Source organism: Scylla paramamosain, chromosome 1 (assembly GCF_035594125.1).
Source record: "Scylla paramamosain isolate STU-SP2022 chromosome 1, ASM3559412v1, whole genome shotgun sequence".
Taxonomy (NCBI): Eukaryota; Metazoa; Arthropoda; class Malacostraca; order Decapoda; family Portunidae; genus Scylla; species Scylla paramamosain.
This window is the reverse complement of record NC_087151.1, coordinates 36,437,693-36,462,692: the sequence shown is the minus strand read 5'-3', so window position 1 is coordinate 36,462,692 and position 25,000 is coordinate 36,437,693. Positions and strand designations below refer to the sequence as shown.

At 42.3% G+C, this 25,000-nt stretch overlaps 2 protein-coding genes across 5 annotated transcripts in view; one reads left to right on the top strand and one right to left on the bottom strand.

Moving 5' to 3' along the window:
* Positions 1–25,000, bottom strand: part of LOC135104840 (zinc finger protein 436-like) — a 198,125-nt gene that overhangs the window by 77,719 nt on the left and 95,406 nt on the right. For 2 of the 4 annotated variants that reach the window (XM_064012522.1, XM_064012539.1), the window contains one exon: positions 3,547–3,586. The exons of the other annotated variants lie outside the window; for them this stretch is intronic. The gene's annotated coding sequence lies outside the window, so the exon portion shown is untranslated. The remainder of the gene's footprint in view (positions 1–3,546; positions 3,587–25,000) is intronic. 4 annotated transcript variants of the gene reach the window in all.
* The window catches only part of LOC135105516 (LIM/homeobox protein Lhx3-like), a 119,054-nt gene continuing 99,297 nt past the window's right edge, over positions 5,244–25,000 (top strand). The window contains exon 1 of the mRNA XM_064013731.1: positions 5,244–5,312. Coding sequence (XP_063869801.1) covers positions 5,244–5,312 — 69 coding nt within the window. The remainder of the gene's footprint in view (positions 5,313–25,000) is intronic.

The following is a 25,000-nucleotide window of genomic DNA, read 5'->3' as shown; positions in this document are numbered from 1 at the left end:
GGAAGGAAGGGAGGGAGAGAGGACGGGAAGGTGTGTGTGTGTGTGTGTGTGTGTGTGTGTGTGTGTGTGTGTGTGTGTGTGTGTGTGTGTGTGTGTGTGTGTGTGTATACAAAAGTAATTATTCATATCCAAAAATGCGCACACACACACACACACACACACACACACACACTCATGTTATGTCACTTTTCTTTGTGTTCATTATATTCTCTCTCTCTCTCTCTCTCTCTCTCTCTCTCTCTCTCTCTCTCTCTCTCTCTCTCTCTCTCTCTCTCTCTCTCTCTCTCTCTCTCTCCCCTTGCCTACCTGGTGTGATTAATTAGCAACTTGATTAAGCTAATTTACCTGTGCGGGTCATTATCTGTATTAGCGGTGCAGCAGCTCGGAGAGAGAGAGAGAGAGAGAGAGAGAGAGAGAGAGAGAGAGAGAGAGAGAGAGAGAGAGAGAGAGAGAGAGAGAGAGAGAGAGAGAGAGAGAGCAAAGGAAAGAAATTACAGAAAGTGAAGTACGAGTGAGGAAAAGAAGGGGGAGAGTGAAGGAAAGGGAAGGGATGGGAAGGAAAGGAGGAGGAGGAGGAGGAGGAGGAGGAGGAGGAGGAGGAGGAGGAGGAGGAGGTTTAAAGGAGGGGGGTGAGGGGGAACAACACAAACATTAGGCACCCCCGTTGCTCTCCTTTCATCCACCAACTGTTTACTAGAGCAACTAACCCCCCACCCCTCTCCCCCTCTCCCTCTCCCTCACCTCCCCTCCTTTCAGTCCCCTCCTCCATCTCTGCCTTCACTCCCTCCCTTACTCTCTTTCTTCGTCCTTTCCCCACCCACGTCTCTCTCTCTCTCTCTCTCTCTCTCTCTCTCTCTCTCTCTCTCTCTCTCTCTCTCTCTCTCTCTCTCTCTCTGTTCAGTTCACATTTTTTCTGTCTCACTTTCCATAATCTTGCCTCACCAGCTGAACACGTACACACACACACACACACACACGGCAGGAAGTGACCATATATACAGATACACAGGGAAACCATCCTTTACTCCATCCAATCCTATCCCGCCCTGTCAAGATAGGATAGCCAGTACCCTCCCTCTGCTCCACATTGTCCTGTTTAAATCTCAGCCCGATCTCCTTTCCTCGATACTGTTGTCTAAGGTTCTTCTGTTCTTGGGTGATGGTGAGATGTCTTTGTAACACCACCAGCAAAAAATTCGTACATTTTTCCTGCATCTTGTTTTTCTATCTTTTCGTGCTTCTCATTCCTTTCCTCTTCCCGTTCCTCCCCCATCGAAGTAAATGATAAGGTTTTCTAACGTCACTCCCTTAAGCACTGTTGTTTCCTAAGATGTGGTACTGACAGGTGCAGTGAAGCTTGTTTCTGTTGCTCGAAAGGAAATTAATATATGGAGTAATGGACTGGTTTGCTTGATTCCTTTTGGTGCTCTGTAGTAGACTGTTTGCCTTAACGTACAAAAAAATAAATAAATAAATAAAACAGAGGGAGAGAGAATAAGAGGTTCATTTTGTCTTTTCTAGGGTAAATTACTGTTTCAGAGATTAGTGAAAAAATAAAAAAATAAACGCATTAAATGTTGTGGATGATCATGGAAATAAAAATTACCTAGAAGTGAAAATATTAAGAACTTGGCAAAGACTGACAAGAATTGGGGTTGTAACAGGTGGAGGTAGCCGTCTGATGATGCTTTTTATTTATTTATTTATTTATTCATTGATTTATACTACTTTCATTATATTTATCTGAAACACTCTGGAATAAGACGTCAATACTTTTGGCAACTCTATGTATACTCTCATAAACTGATTATTATTTTTATTATTAGTTATTATTATTATCATTATTATTAGTTACTTCGTCTCATAATCCTCTTTTCTCTCCCCAATTCTCCAAAAATAAAACAATTTAATTTCCTGTTTTACTTCACGCCAAAATAAGAAAGATTTCAACAACACACAATACTTCCCTCCTCCAAAGCTATCGTAGTCTTGCTCACTTTCTTCTTCCCCTCACGTAAGCGGCGTCTCACAAAAAACGGAGTCAGATCTTCCTCAACACTATCATCATTGGAGGACACAGTGACAAGTTGGAGGGCCTGACTAGTTTCGCGGTTCCTTCTACAGAGGAATCGCAAAACTAATCAGGAATAAAATAATAAAATACTCACTCCTCAGCCCGTGTTCCCTTCACCACCTACGTACATACAACCCCACTATCATCAATGTCATCTACCCCTTGCATCGCTCCACCTCGCCCCGCCCAGCCCCGCCCGCTGCAACACTTCAAACACCGGCATGGCGTGAGGGAAGTCATCCGTCCATCCATCGCGGGCAGACACGACGTGTAGCTCGCATGTGAAAACAAAATCATGCCGCGGGAATAATCGTCACAACAACATCCCGTCCCGCGTTATTCATCAAATCTGTCTGGTGGAGGTGGGAAGGTGGAAGGCTTCGGGCAACTAACGCTGACAACACATGCAGCGCTCTCGCTCTCGCTCTCGCTCTCTCTCGCTCTCTCTCTCTCTCTCTCTCTCTCTCTCTCTCTCTCTCTCTCTGTTTCTTTTCTTAAAGGTACAAGATCCCCTCCAGCCCTGGGCTTGAAAAATCAATGCATCTGACAAGGCGGCCATGCACTGAGCGGGATCAAAGCGGAATCTCCCCCTACCAGACACCTGACCTGACCTGACCTGACTTGACTTGACTTGACTTGACCTAAGCCAGTGTGCTTTTTTCTTACTGTTAAAAATATCAGGATATGTATGGGGTAAAATAACTTGGAAATATATAAGTGAAATTTGTAAAAAAAAAAAAAAAAATGTATATGAAAAGAGTAACTTGGTAATGGATATATGAAAGCTGTTAAAATTAATGAGGTATGAAAATCGTAAACTTAATGAAGGATAAATTAAAATATTAAATCTATAAATAAACTAAGTAACTGTGTGCAGAAATATTTTATAAAATACCGTCGAGGAAAATGAATAATAGGGTCTGCACTGCTCAGTGGGAAGTGCTCCCAGAAAACTTATATTTTTATGACAAGAATAGCACAGTCTGAGAGGAAACCCACACGCAAGTCCTGCTCCACTTCGCGAAATAGAGGTTCTAGCATATAATTTCTTTTAATACAGACGAAAATATTAAGATCTGACAGATTTTTCAGAATGAGCTATCGACCATTAGCGTTGGATAATCTTAAGAACATAAAAAAAAAAACGAAGCTGCAAGAAGCCATCAAGCCTACACGTGGCAGTCCCTGTATAAAACATACCTACTCGTCCACCTATCATCCCCATCTACCAATACGTCTAATCTTATTTGAAAGATCCCTAATGACTGATTATTGAGTCTTTTTCAATCATCCACCTCTCATCCCAAAATCGGCTTCAAAATTGTAAGAAGAAACGAGATAGGCAGACAGACCAGTAAAACCTTATCAGCCTGTACCATCACAACACATCCTCCGGTGGCCTCCCCTACGGTCCTTCCTTCACGCACAATGTTCAGAGTAAAAGCAACGTAACGGAGACGCACAGGACTCACCCTCATGCAGCGAAACTCTACGAGAAAGGATGGTGTGTACCTGTAGGAGAAGAAAGATATGAGTTAGTGTTCTTCGATATCAGTATTTCTTCAGCAAAGAGGGAAATGACTGAGAGAGAGAGAGAGAGAGAGAGAGAGAGAGAGAGAGAGAGAGAGAGAGAGAGAGAGAGAGAGAGAGAGAGAGAGAGAGAGAGAGAGAGAGAGAGAGAGAGAGAGAGAGAGAGAGAGAGAGAGAGAGAGAGAGAGAGAGAGAGAGAGAGAGAGAGAGAGAGAGAGAGAGAGAGAGAGAGAGAGAGAGAGAGAGAGAGAAAGAGCGTTCTCTCTCTATTTATTCAGACAGACAGACAGGCAGACAAGGTGATATCATACGCCTGCAAATCAGTACGCAAATGACAGGTGTGGAAAAACTTCTTGATAACAATACAAAGAAAGGACAATAAAAGTCCGAAAGCACAAACTTCCCGCTCACCCTGACATAACCTTCACTTGACAGTCTTACTACGTGAAGAACAGGTGTGTTGGCAGGCGTGCAGCTTGTGTGTGGAGGTGGCTAGAGCTCCGGAACAGCTGTACGGCAGAATGACTTCATGATACCGCGGAAAGACGAAAAAGGAGGAGGAGGCAGTACACAACTTCCGAAACGATAATTGCTCCCAGTGAGGTCTAAAGCACTGTATCATTAAAACCAGCTGTGACCTCACTGAACCTTTCCCTTTGTGTCTCACAACACAAGGGAGTAGTCACAGCCTGCCCTCTAAAGACAACTCTCTTCCTTCATACAAAACTACATGCACCTAATTACATACACACCCTTCACTCAAAATTCAAAATCAACTCCTACACCAGCCTCGGAGTCCCCTTCTGAGGAAGTGACCACAAATGTCCCCAAGTCGGACTGCTCTTCTGGTATCAACCCTAAGTGTCTTGACACCCCCGCTCAACTTTTTCTACATTAACTTCTGCAACATTCGCGGCCTTAGATTTAATTTTCAATCAATAGAACACCACCTCTCCTCTACTAAAACTCATGTTCTCTTCCTCATTGAAACACAGCTGTCTGAGGCAGCTGGCAGTAGACCCTTTTCTGTTCCCTCCTACTTTCTCTGTCCTCATTTTCAATCCAAAGCTGGATGTTGCGTCTATGTGCGCAATGACTTAACCTGCTCTCGTGCCCACGCTTTTCAATCTTCCGTGTTTTCCACCATCTGGCTACGACTACAGAGTCACTCTCAAACTAAATTTATCTGTGCTGTTTACCTTTCACCTAACTCCTCTGACTATAAGAAATTCTTTGAGCACATTCTGACTCTTCCCTTTTGCTTAGATCTCCATTCTTGGAGACTTCAATGTTCACCACCAGCTTTGGCTTTCCTCTCCCTTCACCGACCATCTTGATGAACAAGCCTTTAACTCTGCTATCATCCATGGCCTAGAGCAACTGGTGCAACACTCTACTCCTGAAGGTCTTGGAGATACGCCCAGCATTCTTGACCTTTTCCTAACCTCTAATCCTTCTGCTTAAGCTGTTACTCTGTCTTTTCCGTTGGGCTCCTCCGATCACAATCTTGTCCTATCGCTCCAATCTCTCCTCAGGATCCCCCTAAGCGGAGGTGATCCCTCTAAACGGAGGTGCCTCTGCTGTTTTGCTTCTGATAGTTGGGGGAACCTGAGGAGGTATTATTTTGATTTTCCATGGAATGACTACTGCTTCAGAGATCCGTCTCTGTGTCAGAGACCCGTCTCTGTGTGCTGAGCGCATAACAGAAGTGAGTGTGTCTAGCATGGAGTCGCACATTCCTCACTCTTTCTCTCGACCTAAACCTTCCAGATCTTGATTTAACACGGCCTGTTCTCGTGCTATAGATGATAGAGAGGTGGCCCATAAAAGATACTTGAGCCTTCCATCACTGGAATCTCATGTTCTTTATATTTCTGCCCGGAATCATGCCAAAATAGTCAAAAACTCCTTAATTGATAGAAAGTGTCAAAATCTTTCAAGATCTAGCTCCCCTCGTGACTACTGGCATCTAGCCAAAAACATCTCCAATAACTTTGCTTCTTCATCTTTCCCTCCTTTATCTCAACCTGATGGCACCACTGACATTTCATCTATTTCTAAAGCTAAACTCTTCACTCTGACCTTTGCTAAAAACTCTAATCTGGAAGATTCAGGGCTTGTTCCTCCCTCTCCTCCACCCTCTGACTACTTCATGCTATTCATTAAAATCCTCTACAGTGATATTTTTCATGCCCTCGATGGCCTAAACCCTCGGAAGGCTTATGGACATGATGGGGTCCCTCCTATCGTTTTCCGGAATTGTACCTCCGTGCTTGAAGCTTACCTAGTCAAACTCTTTTAACTCTGTCTGTCAACATCTACCTTTCCTTCTTGCTGGAAGCTTGCTTACATTCAGGCGGGGGATGGAGAGTTCTACTCATATCGCTCTTTTAGAAACAAAGGCTTTTCGTCGCATCAACTCCTCTCCTCTAACTGACTGTCTTCAGCCTCTTTCTCATCACAGCAATGTTGCAACTCTTGCTATCTTCTACTGCTATTTTCATGACAACTGCTCTTCTGATCTTGCTAACTGCATGACTCCCCTCCTCCCGCGGCCTCGCTGCACAAGACTTTCTTCTTTCTCTCGCCCCTATTCTGTCCACCTCTCTAATGCAAGAGTTAACCAGTACATATTCTTAATCATTTATCCCCTTCTCTGGTAAACTCTGGAACTCCCTGTCTGCTTCTGTATTTCCACTTTCTGTGACTTGAACTCTTTTAAGAGGGAGGTTTCAAGACATCCTTCAGTTTCTTACTACCGCTTTCGACTCTGTTCGGGGACCGGTATCTCAGAGTGCCTCTATTTTTTATTAGAGTTTTATTGCCCTTGGCCAGTGTCCCTCCTACATAAAAAAAAAAAAAAAATGCATTAGCAGGAAAGTCACGACCGATCAACATTCACCGAGTCTTGCTGATCATCTCCGGCTCGATTGGTATAATCCCAGTGGCAGTTCTGTGCTGGGAATTGCTATGAGTGTCGTGTCAAGGATTCGATCCAAGGGTGCTTCTTTTCATGGTAGCATATTTGATCGATTTCTTGGTAATTCGAAACCTGAGGCATTCCAAAGTATTAAGAGATTTTTATTCGTAGCCTACAGAAATCGAAGCGTACGTAATTGTATTAAAAACCAGACATGGCCGTTATTTGATCTTGTCCTCTTTTTGTTTTCTTTTTCATCTTCTTTCTTGTTTTTATTCGTCTTTTCTTCTTAGTCGTCGTCGTCGTTTTTGTCTTTTATTCATTTGTCCTTCGTAGTCGTTGCCATTTTATCATCTTTTCTTCCTTTTTCTTCTTTTATCTTCTTCCTCTTCCACTTCTCCTTCTAGCAGGAAGAATAAAAGAGCTATGAGAAAGGAGTAGCAATTTAGTTCAGTTCCTCTAGTTACACATTCCTCCTCCTAACTCCTCATCTCTTCCCAGTCTTAACTCTCGATCTTCTTTCTCCTCCTCCTCCTCTCTCTCGTCCTCCACTCTTCCTCCATCTCCTTCTTCTCCCAGCATCCCTCTCTCGGTACACTCAGGAACATTTGTACCTCATATTAATCCGCGGAGGCAAACGTGTGTACATACAAGGGCCGCGCACTGATGTCTTCTTGGGATTAAAAATATATGATGAAAAAAAAAGTGTGTTATCTTTGGACAGACTTTGTACACACGACGCTGAGTAATGGAAGTCTTGGGTTGTTCTTTTCCTTATCTTTCTTTTTTTTTTTTTCAATTTCTAGGTTTTTCCTTTTATTAGTTAACTGTATGGCTTCATTTTTTCTCCTTATCTTTTTTTTTCGTCGCTCTTAAATAATGCTTCGTAAGTTTTTGGTTTGTTCATTTTTTTTTTTAGGTCCCATTTCTCTCTCTCTCTCTCTCTCTCTCTCTCTCTCTCTCTCTCTCTCTCTCTCTCTCTCTCTCTCTCTCTCTCTCTCCTTCTTACTTCCCTTCTTACAATTCTTTTTTCGTCACTTTTTGTAACGTGTAATAAGTTTTGGGGTTGTTCTTTCGTTTGTCTTTTAATGGCGTTTTTTTTTTTTGTTGTTAATTGTCTGTCTGTTTTCTCTTTTTCCTCCTTATCATTTTCGTCTTTTGTACAATTTTATGACGCTAAAGAAGTTTTTTGGGGGCATTTTTTTTATTTTCTTGGTCTCATTTGTTCATAAAAGCACAATTTCTTCTCCCTATTCCATTTTTTCAGTATTCTACCAGTTACTCATTACTCTATTCTCTTCTTTCTTCACCCCTTACAAAGCTGTCTCGATATACGAGCATATATAGTATTTTTTTTCTTGTCTTTTTACTGTTTTTCATTGGCCTCTCATCATCCTTGCTGTTTATTCCTTTTCATATAAGCATTTTTTAATCTTTTCCTCACTTCAATCTCTTCTTTCGCCACATCCTATGAGGCTAAAAGTAAATTCTCAGATATCTCGCTTCATTGTTTTCTTAGAGAGAGAGAGAGAGAGAGAGAGAGAGAGAGAGAGAGAGAGAGAGAGAGAGAGAGAGAGAGAGAGAGACGAGGACGAGGGAGAGGAGAAGCAGGGAGAGGTGGGCGGCGAGGGAGGTGAGTAAATGTTTGGGTTATAATGGGCGCGTGTGGCTGTGAATTATTTAGGAGACCTGCGTTTCAGAGCCAATCTTAATTAAGTGTACTCCCTGGAAAACTAAGAGGAGGAGGAGGAGGAGGAGGAGGAGGAGGAGGAGGAGGAGGAGGAGGAGGAAAAAAAAAGGGAGACCACATGAAAGGAAGCTGTAAACGAAGTGGGAGATGAAGAGGGTGAGAAGAGAGGGGAGAGAAGAGAGAAAGGAACGAAGGAGAGAAAAGCAACAGTGGGTGAAAACAGGAAACTATGTACAAAAGGAAGCAGAGAGAGAGAGAGAGAGAGAGAGAGAGAGAGAGAGAGAGAGAGAGAATTACTGAAGCATCTCTCTATACACATTTCATTTTCGCTACATTTACAGAACGAACACAAGAGTATAAAGAAAATGACATCCGAGTCTCTTCTCTTTTTCTCCTCATTTGTTAATATTGTTGAGTGGAAGACTAAACCATGAGAGAACAACTTTTTGAAATTCACTCCTTTTATTACTACTGTTACTGTTTATCGTTGGTGCACCACACTTCTGCTAGTACAATGTTCTTTGACCTATACCCTACATAGTCTGGCTTGTGTTTTTCACTATATGGAGCTAAAAGACACTAGGGCATAGATTAAGGTAGTTTAGGTTAGGTTAGGTAAGGTTAGGTTAGGTTAGGTTTCGTTAGGTTAGATTAGGTTAGGTTAGGTTAGGTTAGGTTTAGGTTAGGCGAGGTGAGGTAAATTAAGGTAAGATATAAGTTAGATTAGGTTTCGTTAAGTTTAAATAAGGTTAGACAAGGTAAGTCAGGTTATATTACACTAAATTAGATTAGAATACGTCAAGGTAAGATAAATTAAGGTAAGGTAAGGTATGCTAGGGTTTTGTTAGATTAGCTTAAGGTAAATACGTTAGTTTAGGCAGGTAAAGCAAGAGTAAGGTACTATTAGGTTGGATTAGGTTATATTACGTTAGTTTAAGTTAGGTTAGAGTAGATTAGGTAAAGGTATGGTAAGGCACTGTTAGGATAGATTATTTAAAGTTAATCCAGGTTATGTAAGGTAAGGCAAGGTAGGGCAAGGTGCTATTAGGTCAACTTATTTAACCCAAGAGGTACTGAAGGCAACTAGAAGGTACGGACAGAGAGAGAGAGAGAGAGAGAGAGAGAGAGAGAGAGAGAGAGAGGGGGGGGGGGAACTAGGAACTCTACACGTATATCATGTTTGCTCCTATGCTGAGACAAGGCACAGAGGGAGGGAAGGGTGGCTTAGTTCTTCCTTCCCCCAGACCTTCACATCGATGTCTCGTGTCCGCTACTCTACTTTAAGAGGGCGTCAGGATGGTGCGGAGATGGCTGTTCTTTCCTCACTTACTACTGTATTGTGAGTTGAAACGAGGATATTATTGTAGTTTTGGTTGTTTTGTTTGGGATTTTGCGATTTTTTTTTTTTATTTAGTGATTCTAGAGAGGTTTGTTACTGTTTTTCCTATTGTTGTTGTTGTTGTTGTTGTTGTTACGGTGGTGGTGGTAGTGGTGGTGGTGGTGATCGTTGTTGTTGTAGTATTTTTTTTTTTTTTTTGTGGTGGTGGTGGTGGTGGTGATTGTTGCTGTTGTTGCATCATCTCCTCCTCCTCCTCCTCCTCTTTTTCTATATCCTGCCGCCTTCTCCCTTTAAGCAGTGTTTCATTACGAGAAGTGTGTGTGTGTGTGTGTGTGTGTGTGTGTGTGTGTGTGTGTGTGTGTGTGTGTGTGTGTGTGTGTGTGTGTATATACTCCATAAAATATTCACAGGTAAACACACACACACACACACACACACACACACACACACACACACACACACATACACACATACACACACACACACACACACTCCCTACTCTGCCTTCCACTCCTACACAGCCCCGCGCCCCGCCCCAGGTCATCCCCGGTCCGCCCGAAGTCCTGTCACAAGAATCTATAGACAGAATTATAGACGCCTGAATTAATATGTAGAGGGTTCGATCCCTTCTGAAGAGCCGCCAGTGTGCCATCATCACCATTACTACCACTACCACCACCGTTACCACCACCACCTCCACCACCACCACCACTACTACTACTACTACTACTTCTACGAGATGATGCGCTTAAAAAAAAATCGTCATTGAACAACACGTGGACAAAAGAAACGAAAGATTACTCATTTATTCACTCACTAACTTCTTTACTCACTTACCCACACAATAACACTCACTTAACCATGCCTTCCCCTTCCCTCCCTCCCTCTTTCCCAGTCACACACACACACACACACACACACACACACACACACACACACACACACACACACACACACACACACACACACACACACACACGCGCAAGGTTAAACAAATGATGAATGACTGTAAACAAATAATTCACAGCGAAATAGTAGTCACACATAGCATAAATATTAATAACAATGACTCTGAATAGAAAACGTGTGTGTGTGTGTGTGTGTGTGTGTGTGTGTGTGTGTTTAATTTCCGTGAACCTTTTCTCTCTTCTCTTCATTCCTCCTTTCTCTCCTTCTCCTTCCTCTCTCCTCCATTTCCTCTCTCCATCTCCCGCCTCTCTATTTCTTTCTTTCACTTTTCCCCTCTTTCCTTTCAGTCTTTCCACCTCTCCCTTCATTCTCCTCTACTTTATTCTTCATTTTCCCTCATCTATCCTTATACACATCAACCTCTCTCTCTCTCTCTCTCTCTCTCTCTCTCTCTCTCTCTCTCTCTCTCTCTCTCTCTCTCTCTCTCTCTCTCTCTAACCCGGCACCCTACAAGCCCCAATGATGCCAGATTAGTGATGCTGACCTGTACACCCCCTTTTATTCTTCCTTTCCTTCCTTTATCTTCTCTTTTCCCTCCTACAAGCTTCAATCTAACATTCATCCTCCGTTTTTCCTCCTATAAACATTTTAATATTCGTCCATTTTTTTTTTCCTTTTCCATTCCTTATCTTTTCTTGTCCCTCATACAATCTTTATTCTAATATCCATCATCCTTTTCATCCATCTCATCTCCAGCCTTGAAGCAGAGTAATATTACGCCAATCTTCGGCCACACAACAGCGCCATCTACCCACAATTCACCACATACAAATTTCCAGCCACTAAACATAAATAAAGGCCGTAAAATGAGTTAGTATTCTATTGACAATTGTAAATGCACAGGTACTCCTCGGGGCCCGCTCTCCTGTGCCCGGGGAGTGAGTGTACAGACCAGGTGACACAGAGTAGTACATTACAAGGAAACACAAACGAACAAAAAAATGAAAAAAAGGAGAACGTGCAGTAATATTAGACCCATTGTTTTTTACGAGGCTGTTTAGATAAAAGAGAAATACGGACCAGGTGATATACAGTAGTACATTACAGAGGAACACAAAGGAACACAAAGGAAGAACGTGCATTAATACTAGATCCATTGGTTTTTATGAGGCTGTTTAGATAAAAGAAAAATATTACCATAGACACATAGTAGTAGTACATTACAGGGAAACACGAAGGAACACAAAGGAAGAACATGCAGTTGTTGATCCATCGGTCCTTATGAGGCTGTTTAACCCATTCACTGGTATTTTGACGTATCTTTCCTTAACTGCTGGCCACCGTAAGACATTTTTTTCTTATTATACAGCCACCTCTAAACATTATACATGGCTAGGAATTGCAAAATTTATCCATGTAATCTCTTTCTTTCTCGTGGAACCTTATAAAAATTTCATGCATTGTTTTTAGTGTCGAGAATTGTTGTATATCGCAGGGAAAGGTTCAGATGAAAAAAAAAAAAAAAGAAATTACCACCATAAACACATAACAGTATACAAAGAAACACAAAAAGAGCATTAGAAAAAAAAATCCTTAGAGTAAAGAATATACATTTGGTTTTATCATTTTTTTACCTTTCTCTACAGTTAATTTGCAGTAAAAAAATCGATTGACAGAAAAAAAATTAAGTAAATGGCATCATAGACACTAAAACTTCACTTCCCTCTTCTCTTTCACGTCAGTACTTTCACAGACCTAACCCTTGCACCACTACTGTGTACCACTGCAAATACTCACAAACACCTAGAATAATATTTACATAAAAAGAAAAGAAATGCTACCATAGATAAAATGAGCCTTCCTTTCCCTCTTCTCCACTACTCCAGTACTTTCATAAACCTACACCTCGCAGCACTACTACTACTACTACTACTACTACTTTTACTACAGTACACATAAACTTCCGCCCTCCCTCCATCACCATCACCACCACTACCACCACCATCAGCACATCACCGTCAACGATCAACGTATGCAACTTCTTAATACAGAATGTAGATCAACCAGCAACAACTAACTCATCACAACAACCCTGTCAACTACCACCTGTTCTCTCCGGGATTCTGCACGCAACGCAATTCTGCATATACGCACTCGCCACGTACTTGTAAAAATAATCCCATGCGCAAAAAATTAGTTTTTTTATATCGTGAGCGGCAGGTGCTTCCACACACACACACACTGAGAGAGAGAGAGAGAGAGAGAGAGAGAGAGAGAGAGAGAGAGAGAGAGAGGAGAGAGAGAGGAGAGAGAGAGAGAGAGAGAGAGAGAGAGAGAGAGAGAGAGAGAGAGAGAGAGAGAGAGAGAGAGAGAGAGAGAGAGAGAGACCTAAAGAATATGAAAATTAAGAAAAAAAAAATCAAAAGAAGGGACAACGCAAGCATGACGCAACCCTGTAAAACTATTAAATAAGAACACACACACACACACACACACACACACACACACACACCGAAAGACATCCTTGACAAATAACCAAAGATCAATACAGAATATCGTCTATTTTTTTCTTTTCCGCACTTCTAAGTTTCCTATAACAATTCCTCCTCCCTTTCTGCAAATAGCGGCGGTATCTTCGCTCCCAGTCATCTGCATAAGCCTCTCCCTTTAAGGCAATGCTCGATGTTCAGGAGGGATACATGCTTGTCTCTTTCACACTGATGTCTTGTTGCCTTACTGTGGTAAAGAACATCAAACAACAGCCAGTGTGAATAAGAGATGCATAAAAAATGATAGTTGCATCAATCTGGTGACTTCATTGTTGTGTTTAAGCATAAGAACATAAGAAAATAAGGGAAAGCACAAGAAATTGTTTGGCCTAAACGTGCCATTCCCTGTGTGAAAAGTGTCAAGAGCATTTTTCTCTCTCCACAGGGAACTATTAGCTTAATAAAACGCATTTTTTTTTTTTTTTGTTATGTGCTTTTAAGCTGAAGGAGAGTTTGGGTTCTGCTAAGCTACAACAAAATGAGTGAAGGAAGATAATTTCTCGTCTCTAACAAATATTATCAACAGGGATGTGCCAATGTGTCACTAGTGGAGGCAACAGCCTATTCTTTCTGCTAATGTTATTGGAATCGTTGAAATTCTAATCAGTATTCGCCGATACTCCTGAAGTTTTAATGTTTCACTCTCTGCCAGTGTTGTGACGAAACCTATGTCAAAGTTCAGTGTTCTAAGCAGCGTTGGGTAAGTTTGATTGCACAACCACGGCTTCTAGTTGAGCAATGTGTCACGAGTCCATGAAAGTGAGACATACAGTGTATAACATTTTGCAGTGTTTTTCGGTTTTTGAAATATGAAAAAGAATTAACAAAATTAATGTCAACCACAGCAGTGAGTTGTTAATTGTATATGCAAAACATGACACACCTGTGACCTGTATGTTAATGTCTATGGTTATGTGCGGGTGTGTGCATCAAAGCCCCACAGTATGTGATGCACGCTTTCATATGGCATCCAGCCGCAAGACTAATTATATTAAGCCCCTTTTCTGTTCCCTCCTACTTTCTCTATCCTCATTTTCGATCCAAAGCTGGATGCTGCGTTTATGTGCGCAATGACTTAACCTGCTCTCGTGCCCACGCTCTTGAATCTTCCGAGTTTTCCACCATCTGGCTTCGACTACAGAGTCATTCTCATACTAAATTTATCTGTGCTGTATACCTCTCTCCTAACTCCTCTGACTATAAGAAATTCTTTGACTACTTAACTTCCAAAGTGGAGCACATTCTGACCCTCTTCCCTTTTGCAGAGATCTCCATTCTTGGAGACTTCAATGTTCACCACCAGCTTTGGCTTTCCTCTCCCTTCACTGACCATCCTGGTGAACTAGCCTACAACTTTGCTATCCTCCATGACCTAGAGCAATTGGTGCAACACCCTACTCGTATTCCTGACCGTCTTGGAGATACGCCCAACATTCTTGACCTTTTCCTGACCTCTAATCCTTCTGCTTATGCTGTTACCCTTTCTTCTCCGTTGGGCTCCTCCGATCACAATCTCATATCTTTATCTTGTCCTATCACTCCAATCCCTCCTCAGGATCCCCCTAAGCGAAGGTGCCTCTGGCGTTTTGCCTCTGCTAGTTGGGGGGACCTGAGGCGGTATTTTGCTGATTTTCCTTGGAATGACTACTGCTTCCGTGTCAGAGACCCGTCTTTGTGTGCTGAGCGCATAACAGAGGTGATAGTGTCTGGCATGGAGGCGTACATTCCTCACTCTTTTTCTCGTCCTAAACCTTCTAAACCTTGGTTTAACACAGCTTGTTCTCGTGCTATACATGATAGAGAGGTGGCCCACAAAAGGTACTTAAGCCTTCCTTCACCAGAATCTCATGCACTTTATATTTCTGCCCGGAACCATGCCAAGTCTGTTCTCCAACTAGCCAAAAACTCCTTCATTAACAGAAAATGTCAAAACCTTTCAAGATCTAACTCCCCTCGTGATTTCTGGCATCTAGCCAAAAATATCTCCAATAACTTTGCTTCTTCTTCTTTCCCTCCTCTACTTCAACCAGATGGCACCACTGCTATCACATCTATTTCTAAAGCTGAACTCTTTGCTCAAACCTTTGCTAAAAACTCTACCTTGGACGATTCTGGGCTTGTTCCTCCCTCTCCTCCACCCTCTGACTACTTCATGCCTCGTATTAAAATTCTTCGTAATGATGTTTTCCATGCCCTCGCTGGCCTAAACCCTCAGAAGGCTTATGGACCTGATGGGGTCCCTCCTATTGTTCTCCGAAACTGTGCCTCCGTGCTTGCACCTTGCCTAGTCAAACTCTTTCAGCTCTGTCTGTCAACATCTACCTTTCCTTCTTGCTGGAAGTTTTGCCTACATTCAACCTGTTCCTAAAAAGGGTGACCGCTCTAATCCCTCAAACTACCGTCCTATTGCTTTAATTTCCTGCTTATCTAAAGTTTTTGAATCTATCCTCAACAGGAAGATTCTTAAACATCTATCACTTCACAACCTTCTATCTGATCGCCAGTATGGGTTCCGTCAAGGACGCTCTACTGGTGATCTTCTGGCTTTCCTTACTGAGTCTTGGTCATCCTCTTTTAGAGACTTTGGTGAAACTTTTGCTGTTGCCTTGGACATATCAAAAGCCTTTGATAGAGTCTGGCACAAAGCTTTGATTTCCAAACTACCCTCCTACGGTTTCTATCCTTCTCTCTGTAACTTCATCTCAAGTTTCCTTTCTGACCGTTCTATTGCTGCTGTGGTAGACGGTCACTGTTCTTCTCCTAAATCTATTAACAGTGGTGTTCCTCAGGGTTCTGTCCTGTCACCCACTCTCTTCTTATTATTCATTAATGATCTTCTAAACCAAACTTCTTGTCCTATCCACTCCTATGCTGATGATACCACCCTGCACTTTTCCACGTCTTTTCATAGACGTCCAACCCTTCAGGAGGTAAACATATCACGCAGGGAAGCCACAGAACGCCTGACTTCTGATCTTTCTAAAATTTCTGATTGGGGCAGAACAAACTTGGTATTGTTCAATGCCTCAAAAACTCAATTCCTCCATCTATCAACTCGACACAATCTTCCAGACAACTATCCCCTCTTCTTCAATGACACTCAACTGTCCCCCTCTTCTACACTGAACATCCTCGGTCTGTCCTTTACTTATAATCTGAACTGGAAACTTCACATCTCATCTCTAGCTAAAACGGCTTCTATGAAGTTAGGTGTTCTGAGACGTCTCCGCCAGTTTTTCTCACCCCCCCAGCTGCTAACTCTGTACAAGGGCCTTATCCGTCCATGTATGGAGTATGCTTCACATGTCTGGGGGGGTTCCACTCATACTGCTGTTCTAGACAGGGTGGAATCAAAAGCTTTTCGTCTCATCAACTCCTCTCCTCTAACTGACTGTCTTCAGCCTCTCTCTCACCGCCGCAATGTTGCATCTCTTGCTGTCTTCTACCGCTATTTTCATGCTAACTGCTCTTCTGATCTTGCTAACTGCATGCCTCCCCTCCTTCCGCGGCCTCGCTGCACAAGACTTTCTTCTTTCTCTCACTCCTATTCTGTCCACCTCTCTAACGCAAGAGTTAACCAGTATTCTCAATCATTCATCCCTTTCTCTGGTAAACTCTGGAACTCCTTGCCTGCTTCTGTATTTCCACCTTCCTATGACTTGAATTCCTTCAAGAGGGAGGTTTCAAGACACTTATCCACCAATTTTTGACCACTGCTTTGACCCTTTTAGGGACTGGCATTTCAGTGGGCATTTTTTTTTATTAGATTTTTGTTGCCCTTGGCCAGTATCCTTCCTACATAAAAAAAAAAAAAAAAAAAAAAAAAAAAAGCTTACTAGCGTGTCGAGATGCAGGGAACAGATTCAGTAATCAGGTCGTGCGAGTCGAGTCAATACGGAGCTTTAGAAGACTCGATAAACTAGCAGATGGTGATGGCAGGTGGATAGAGATAGAAATGTTTTATAAAGGAACACGAAGATAGGTAGATTAATTAGGTCAGAATCGGATGCCATCACCTTGCAGGCAGATTTGGATAGGATGAACGAATCGACAGACGGCAAATGCAGTTTAATATCAACAAATGCAAAGTGCTTAGCGTAGCTAGAGGAAGCCCACACAGTAGGTAAAGAATAACAAACGAGATAGGAAGGAATTTGTTCTCAAATAGAGTGGTAGATGAATGAAACACGCTCAATAATCAAGTTGTTAGTGCTGAGTCATTAGGGAGAACTTTATGAGAAGATTAGACAGATTTATAGATGGGGTTGATAGTGAAAATAGGTAAGTGTATTTCATACAGGGACTGCCACGTGTAGGTCTGATGGCTTCTTGCAGCTTCTCTTATTTCTTATGTTCTTACCACGTATTTCTTAATGTTCTGAATACAGTGATTGAAAAATAATGTTTAGTGTTTAACTTTTATGCTTTTAAGAAAACTTTATATTATACTTGCTTTAAGACAAGCAGAATATTGCAGTTTTAGTGGAATTATTTTTAATGTTTTCACTTTTATAAACGCGGTCGGACTATGTTGAACCATCTGGTATTTACTTTAAATCCTTATTCTAATGTACTTGCAATGCTGTTGTGGTCAATAAATAACTAACTCAATAAACTAGGCCTGATGGATTCTTGTGCCTTCCCTTATGTGATCATGGACGCACTACGGTCCCTGAGGGCTTCTTCCAGCTTCCCTTATGTACTTGTGGATGCAGTACGTACACCCCCACCCAACACAACTGACTCACACATCACGCATCGCACCGTTAAAATTCCTATATGCGGAAAACTAGCCTTATATATACATCTAAATTCCTTCTATCATCCAACGCACCCACCACAGTACCAGCTTACCTACCATGTGGCACTCCAGACTCGAACACCTGCGAACACCTGCAATTTTGACCACGCAAAGTGTTTCGTACCTCCTGCTACCGCACCTGATTTTTTTTTTCTTTGTATTCCTCACGAAACCTAAAATCAGCCAAGCGCTCATATAAATGACAGGTGACAGAGCAGGTCAGGTGTGTGTGTGTGTGTGTGTGTGTGTGTGTGTGGGAACAGGTGTGTGAGTGTGAGGAAAGTTGTAAAGGGTTATCACTGAGGTGTCGAAGAACAAAAAAAGCGAATGGGATGGAAAGTAAGGTGTGATGTGATTATAAAAGAGAAGGGAATGAATGAATGAATGAAGGAAGGAAGGAATGAATGAAGGAATGAAGGAATGAATGAAGGAAGGAAGGAGAAAAAGAGACAGATAGATAGCAGGCAGGGAAACATGCAAGAAAGATCGAGAGGGATGGTAAGATGGAGGGAAGAGATGGAAGAAGGAAAGAAGGAAGGAAGGAAGAAATGAAGGAAGTGGCGGAGGATGTTATGGAGAGAGAGAGAGAGAGAGAGAGAGAGAGAGAGAGAGAGAGAGAGAGAGAGAGAGAGAGAGAGAGAGAGAGAGAGAGAGAGAGAGAGAGAGAGAGTGTTTCCTACCTCGCGCGGATGAGGAGGAGGAGAAAGAGGAGGAGGAGGAGGAAGAGAAGGAGCATTGTCTCTTCCTGCTAAGTGAGGCGGCCATAGGAGCGAGCGTTCTTCCTTTCTTCCTTCCTTCCTTCCTTCCTTCCTTCCTTCCTTCCCTTCCCTTCCTTCCTTCCCGCCACCATTCTTTTCTCTCCCTTTTCCTCCCCTCCCTTTCCCTGAAGACTGTAAACTACTACTCCCTCTTCCTTTTTCCCCCCTCTTTCTTTTTCCTCCCTTTATTCCTATGTTTGCCAGAGGAGGAGGAGGAGGAGGAGGAGGAGGAGGAGGAGGAGGAGGAGGAGGAGGAGGAGGAGGAGGAGGAGGATGGGGACGAATGCAAAGGAACAAGAAGGAATTTCAAACAGCAACTGACTTGAGGTTCTTACAAGGCTGCCTGGGTAACTATTCTACGCTAAATATTAGTGGGAGGGACAGGATAGTACAGAAGAAGGCTCCTCCCCAACCACCCATCCCTCCTGACGAAATTGGACGGAAAAAAGAAAGGAGAAAGAGGAAGAGATGAGAAATAGTGGTGGTGGTAATGGTGGCGGTGATGCAGCGCGCGCACACACACACACACACACACACACACACACACACACACACACACACACACACAGAGCGAGAGAGAGACACACACACAGAGAGAGAGAGAGAGAGAGAGAGAGGAGAGAGAGAGAGAGAGAGAGAGGAGAGAGAGAGAGAGAGGAGAGACGTCATAAAAACAGCACAGTGTGGAGGTGTTACGGCGCGATCTCTCTCTCTCTCTCTCTCTCTCTCTCTCTCTCTCTCTCTCTCTCTCTCTCTCTCTCTCTCTCTCTCTCTCTCTCTGTCACAAAGCACTCCTCATTCCCCTTCCCCTCCTCCTCTTTTACCTCCCTCTATCTTTTCCACCTCTCCCCTCCCTTCCCCCCCTCCCTCTCACTCTCTGCAACGCTCTCACTCTCCCTCTCCCGCTTTCCCCTCTCACGGCACAATATCTTCAGGTGGAGTAAATATGGACTAAAGGTCTCTCTCTCTCTCTCTCTCTCTCTCTCTCTCTCTCTCTCTCTCTCTCTCTCTCTCTCTCTCTCTCTCTCTCTCTCTCTCTCTCTCTCTGTTTTATTTGCTTAATTATCATTGTTTGGTTTTCTATTTTCGTTTCGTTGTTACCATTAGTCTCTCTCTCTCTCTCTCTCTCTCTCTCTCTCTCTCTCTCTCTCTCTCTCTCTCTCTCTCTCTCTCTCTCTCTCTCTCTCTCACTTCTTCCTCCTCCTCACTCCTCCGCCTCCCACTTTCCATCTTATCTCTCTCTCCCTCCCTCCCTCCCTCCCTCCCTCCCTCCCTCCCTCCCTCCTTCCTTCCTGCTCTCTCTCTCCTCTCTCCCCTCTCCCATCCTCTCCCTCCCCTCTCCCACGCCCGGCAGGAATTATATCAACATTCACCGAGCCTGAATAACCCGGCTCGCTAAAACCTTCATTCATTATTCACGGCGAAACAAAAAAATTCTTTATCCGCTCACTCCAATCCGAATGTTTCAAGTTTGTGTGTGTGTGTGTGTGTGTGTGTGTGTGTGTGTGTGTGTGTGTGTGTGTGTGTGTGTGTGTGTGTGTGTGTGTGTGTGTGTGTGTGCGCGTTAGAATTTAGCTATATACATACTACATGCATACTGTACAGACATACATAAATATATACACATTTTCTCCTCAACCCTGACAAACTTTTCCAGTTTACTTCTCCTCCTCCTCCTTTTCCTCCTCCTCCTCCTGTTCCTCTTCCTCTTCCTCTTCCTCCTCCTCTTTTTCTTCTTCTTCTTCTTCCTCTTCATCTTCCGTTCTTTCCTTTCTTCCTTTCATCTGTTATTCCTTTTATTTTCTCTCTTCCTTTTCCTTCTCTTCCTCTTCCTCTTCATCTTCATCTTATCTTTTCTCTAATTCTTTAATTTCTCTGTCCATTACTTTTATCTTCTCTCTTCCTTTTCCTTCTCTTCCTCTACCTCATCTCATCTTTTCTCTAATTCTTTCTTTTCTCTCTCCATTCCTTTTATCTTCTCTCTTCCTTTTTTTTCTCTCACCTTCTGTTATCTTTAATATTCTTTATCTCATTTTCTTTATATGACCTCTTTACTTTCTTTTCCTATTTCTCCCTTTCCTTCTCCTTTCCTCGCCTTCCTTCTTTCTCTCCACTCCTCCCCTTCCATCCCCTCACCCATTATTCATTTCTACCCCTCACCCCTCCTATCCCTACCCCCTTACCTCCTTCTCTCCCTCTCCTTTCTCCCTTCCCCTCTCCCTTTAAGTCGATTGTGCAATATATTCCAGATTAGCACATTAGTACAACCCCTCAGGTCAGCCGAGCACAGGTAACACATGTCATCTAGTCAGGCTACCTTGATACAGAGATATACAGGTAGACAGGTATGTGGGTAGGTTGGTTGCTGGGTGGGTGGGTGGGTGCGTGGGTGGGTGAGTGGATGGGTGGGTAGATAAGTGGATGAATAAATAAATATGTAGATAGATGAATAGACAGCAGATAGATAGATGGATGGATGGATGAATGAATGGATATGTTGGTAGATCGATGTTTATATATAAATATACTATAGACAGATACACAAACAGATAGAGAGGTAGGTTGATAGAATGATAAGTATGTAGGTAAAGATATATAGATAGATAGATAGACAGATATTGAATGATTGATAGATAGATAGACAGAAATGTAGAGACAGGAAAAAAATGTAAAATCTATACATACAGACATTCATATATACATACATACATACATACTGCATAATTAGACAGTTAGATAGATGAACACTGACCTCATTTTATACACTATATATCACGGAATTAATACAGAATACATAGATCGTTAATATCAACATGAATTGCAAGAGAGAAAAAAAAAAGACAGAAAAATGCACATCGTTATCATTTTCATCTCTTACTGATTCATGGAAAAATTATAAGCATTCATTCATACATTTATTTTTATATTTATTCATTTATGGAAAGATATAGTGCATAAATATAGAGCTCAGTGATGATTATTGTAAACTTGTTAATAATTTCATTTTTAATACTGATAACATACTGGTGGTTGAATGAGATGATCATCTCTCTCTCTCTCTCTCTCTCTCTCTCTCTCTCTCTCTCTCTCTCTCTCTCTCTCTCTCTCTCTCTCTCTCTCTCTCTCTCTCTCTCTCTCTCTACCCTCTGGCTCTAATTGTTTTTATTCCTTCTTAATGTTTCCCTTTCATCACTATTCATATTTCATTCTCTCTCTCTCTCTCTCTCTCTCTCTCTCTCTCTCTCTCTCTCTCTCTCTCTCTCTCTCTCTCTCTCTCTCTGCTCAAGCGCGCACGTGGCGGAAGCGGCGCGGGTCGGCGGGCATGGCGGGCGTCCAGGTAACACACGTTCTAATTAATCTGACCACCGCCTTGTTACCTCAGGAAGCTGTCGTTTTGCCTCGTTTAGGGGGGAAGGGGGAGATGGAAGGACAGAGAAGGAGGGGGTGATGGTGGAACGAGGGGGTAATGGCGCAGGGGTGATGGGAGGAGAAGGGAAGGGTGTCAGTGAGCTGTGACAGGGAGGTGAGTGAGGGGGATGAATGGGGGTGAGGGAGGAGAGATGAGGTGGGGGAGGGGAGAAGGGAGAGAGGAATTAGGTGAGAGATGGGAATATGGTTACGGGAGAGGAATGAGGTATGGGAAGAGAGGGGAAGAGGAAAGGAAGAGATAAGAGAGGAGAGGTGAAGAAATAAAAAGAGATGAGAGAGAGAGAGAGAGAGAGAGAGAGAGAGAGAGAGAGAGAGAGAGAGAGAGAGAGAGAGAGAGAGAGAGAGAGAGAGAGAATGGAGTAGGAGAGGCGAGGAGAGGAATGACAGGGAGAAGAGAGAAAAGCATATGGAAGGAGATGGGAGGAAAGACGAAAGGAGAAAAAGACGGAGAAGATAAAGAAATAAATGACCAAGAAAACAACGAAAATAAAAGAGAAAATAAGACAAATTAAAACGAAGAAGAAACTAAAAGAAGATAATGATAATAATGATGGTGACAGTCATGATAATGGTTACTTCTTCACCGTCACCCCCCCTCACGACTCTCCCTCCTCTGACTCCCCATTCTCCCTCCTCTCACCTGGCGATATGGGGAAAGGAAAGGGAGGGTGGAAAGGGAGGGAGGGAGAGGAGGAGGGAGGATGGAGGGAGAGGAGGGGGAGTTGACAGGTCTCTATTGTCAGTGAAAATGGAAGACTAACTGAGCGTAACCTGCCTCTCCCTCCCTCTCCCTCTCCCTCTCTCTTCCTCTCCCTACCTATGGCCACACCTGCCTCACCTGGGCTCCCTCTCCCTCTCTCTCTCTCTCTCTCTCTCTCTCTCTGTCTCTATCTCTCCCTTCCTCCCCTTTACTTTACATCCATCTGTTCATCCTCTCTCTCTCTCTCTCTCTCTCTCTCTCTCTCTCTGGTTTTATGATGATTTAGGGATAGTTTTCAACTGAATCTATCTCTTTATCTGTGTCTATCTGTCTGTTTATCTATTTTTCTTTTTTTATGAGAAATACGGGAACATTTTTTAAAACTAATATATTTCTTTCTGTCTGTCGGTCGGTCGGTCGGTCGGTCGGTCTCTCTCTCTCTCTCTCTCTCTCTCTCTCTCTCTCTCTCTCTCTCTCTCTCTCTCTCTCTCTCTCTCTCTCTCTCTTCCATTCAGCCCCATACAGCAACTCACTCACGGGCATAATAACAATTCAGCCTGAGATGGAAGGCATGATAAGGTACACACGCCAACAACACTCGCTCAATGTTTAAACACGCTCCACCGCCACGCAGTTAATTCTACCCACACTGTACTATACACAGACCCGCCACACACACACACACACACACACACACACACACACACACACGGGACTCTATCAGCGGTGAAAAGTCAGATAGCAATTTTGTATGCTGGAGTGTTATTACATGTGTTGTGATTTGTGTATTTTTCTCTGTGGGATTGGAAGTAAGTATATATTTGTTTTTATTTATTTATATATATATATATATATATATATATATATATATATATATATATATATATATATATATATATATATATATATATATATATATATATATATATATATATGCATTGTTATCATACCAGCCATACTTGTTTATCTGTGTACTTGTTTATCTATTTGTCTTACATCAAAAGAACCTTGTCAAGAACTACTAAATAAAAATAGTGCAGGTGAAGTTAATGAATTTGTGTTTGTGTGTCCTGTCTGTGCTGTGCTGTGCTGTGCTGTGCTGTGCTGTGCTGTGTGTGTGTGTGTGTGTGTGTGTGTGTGTGTGTGTGTGTGTGTGTGTGTGTGTGTGTGGTGCACTTTCAAGAGCTGAAAGAAGGGTTGTATTGTACGCATATATTATAATTTTGCGACATTTTTCTAATAAATGACGCTGGTTAAGAACAAGGAGACAAGAACATCACAGAAACTGTAAGATGTAAACAAATTACGTCTAAAAAAAAAAAACGTGGAGAAAACATAAGAAAAGAAACTCACCTAATTAACCCTTGAAACAACGTGGGACTATTGAAAAGATGAATAAAAGTATAAGTGAATAAAGAAATAATTAGCGAACAAAAAAGAAAATATTATGATGAAGAAAACTCCCTTTACTTAGTTAAAATGATGAAAGAATTTATATCACACTTCAGTCAGAGAAAACAAAAATATAAGAGTGAAAGACTTAAAACATATTTCAGTAGGATAAATAAAAAGTAAAATATATTAAATGAATACCGATGGAAAAAGTTAATGATATGAAAAATCGTGAAAAATCATAGTTCTCCAGGCTGTATAATACTTCTCTCTCTCTCTCTCTCTCTCTCTCTCTCTCTCTCTCTCTCTCTCTCTCTCTCTCTCTCTCTCTCTATCTATCTATCTATCTATCTATCTATCTATCTATCTATCTATATATCTATCTATCTATCTATCTATCTGTCTATCTATCTATCTATCTTCCTCCTTGCTTAGTGAAAATCTTTTCTTTGTAAACTTTATAATCTATTTTCTCCCCTTCTTTCTCTACGTTTTCCTTTCAGTTTTATATTTCTCTTCAAACTTTCATTTCCATTCTCCAATCTTTCCTCCTCGTTTCTGTCTCTCATTCTTTCTTTATATTTTCCTTCGGTTCTTAATATTTTCAACAAATCCATTTTCACTCTCCTATATTCTTTTTCCTTTTATTCTTGCTAAGGTGGTAGTGGGGAGGAGGGGGAGGAGTAGAAGGAGGAGGAATACAAAGAAATACAAAGGAAAGCCAAAAGGCAACAGACCTTTTGGTCCTTGCAAGGCTGTTTGGTAACTACTACTAACTAGCTACAGGGGTGGAAGACAGGACAACACAGCAGAAGGCTCCTCCCCACCAACCACTCCCTCCAGCTTTCTCTGGCATGGAAATAGTTGGGGAAATGTACCATGCAGTATGGGAAAACTGACATGGATTTT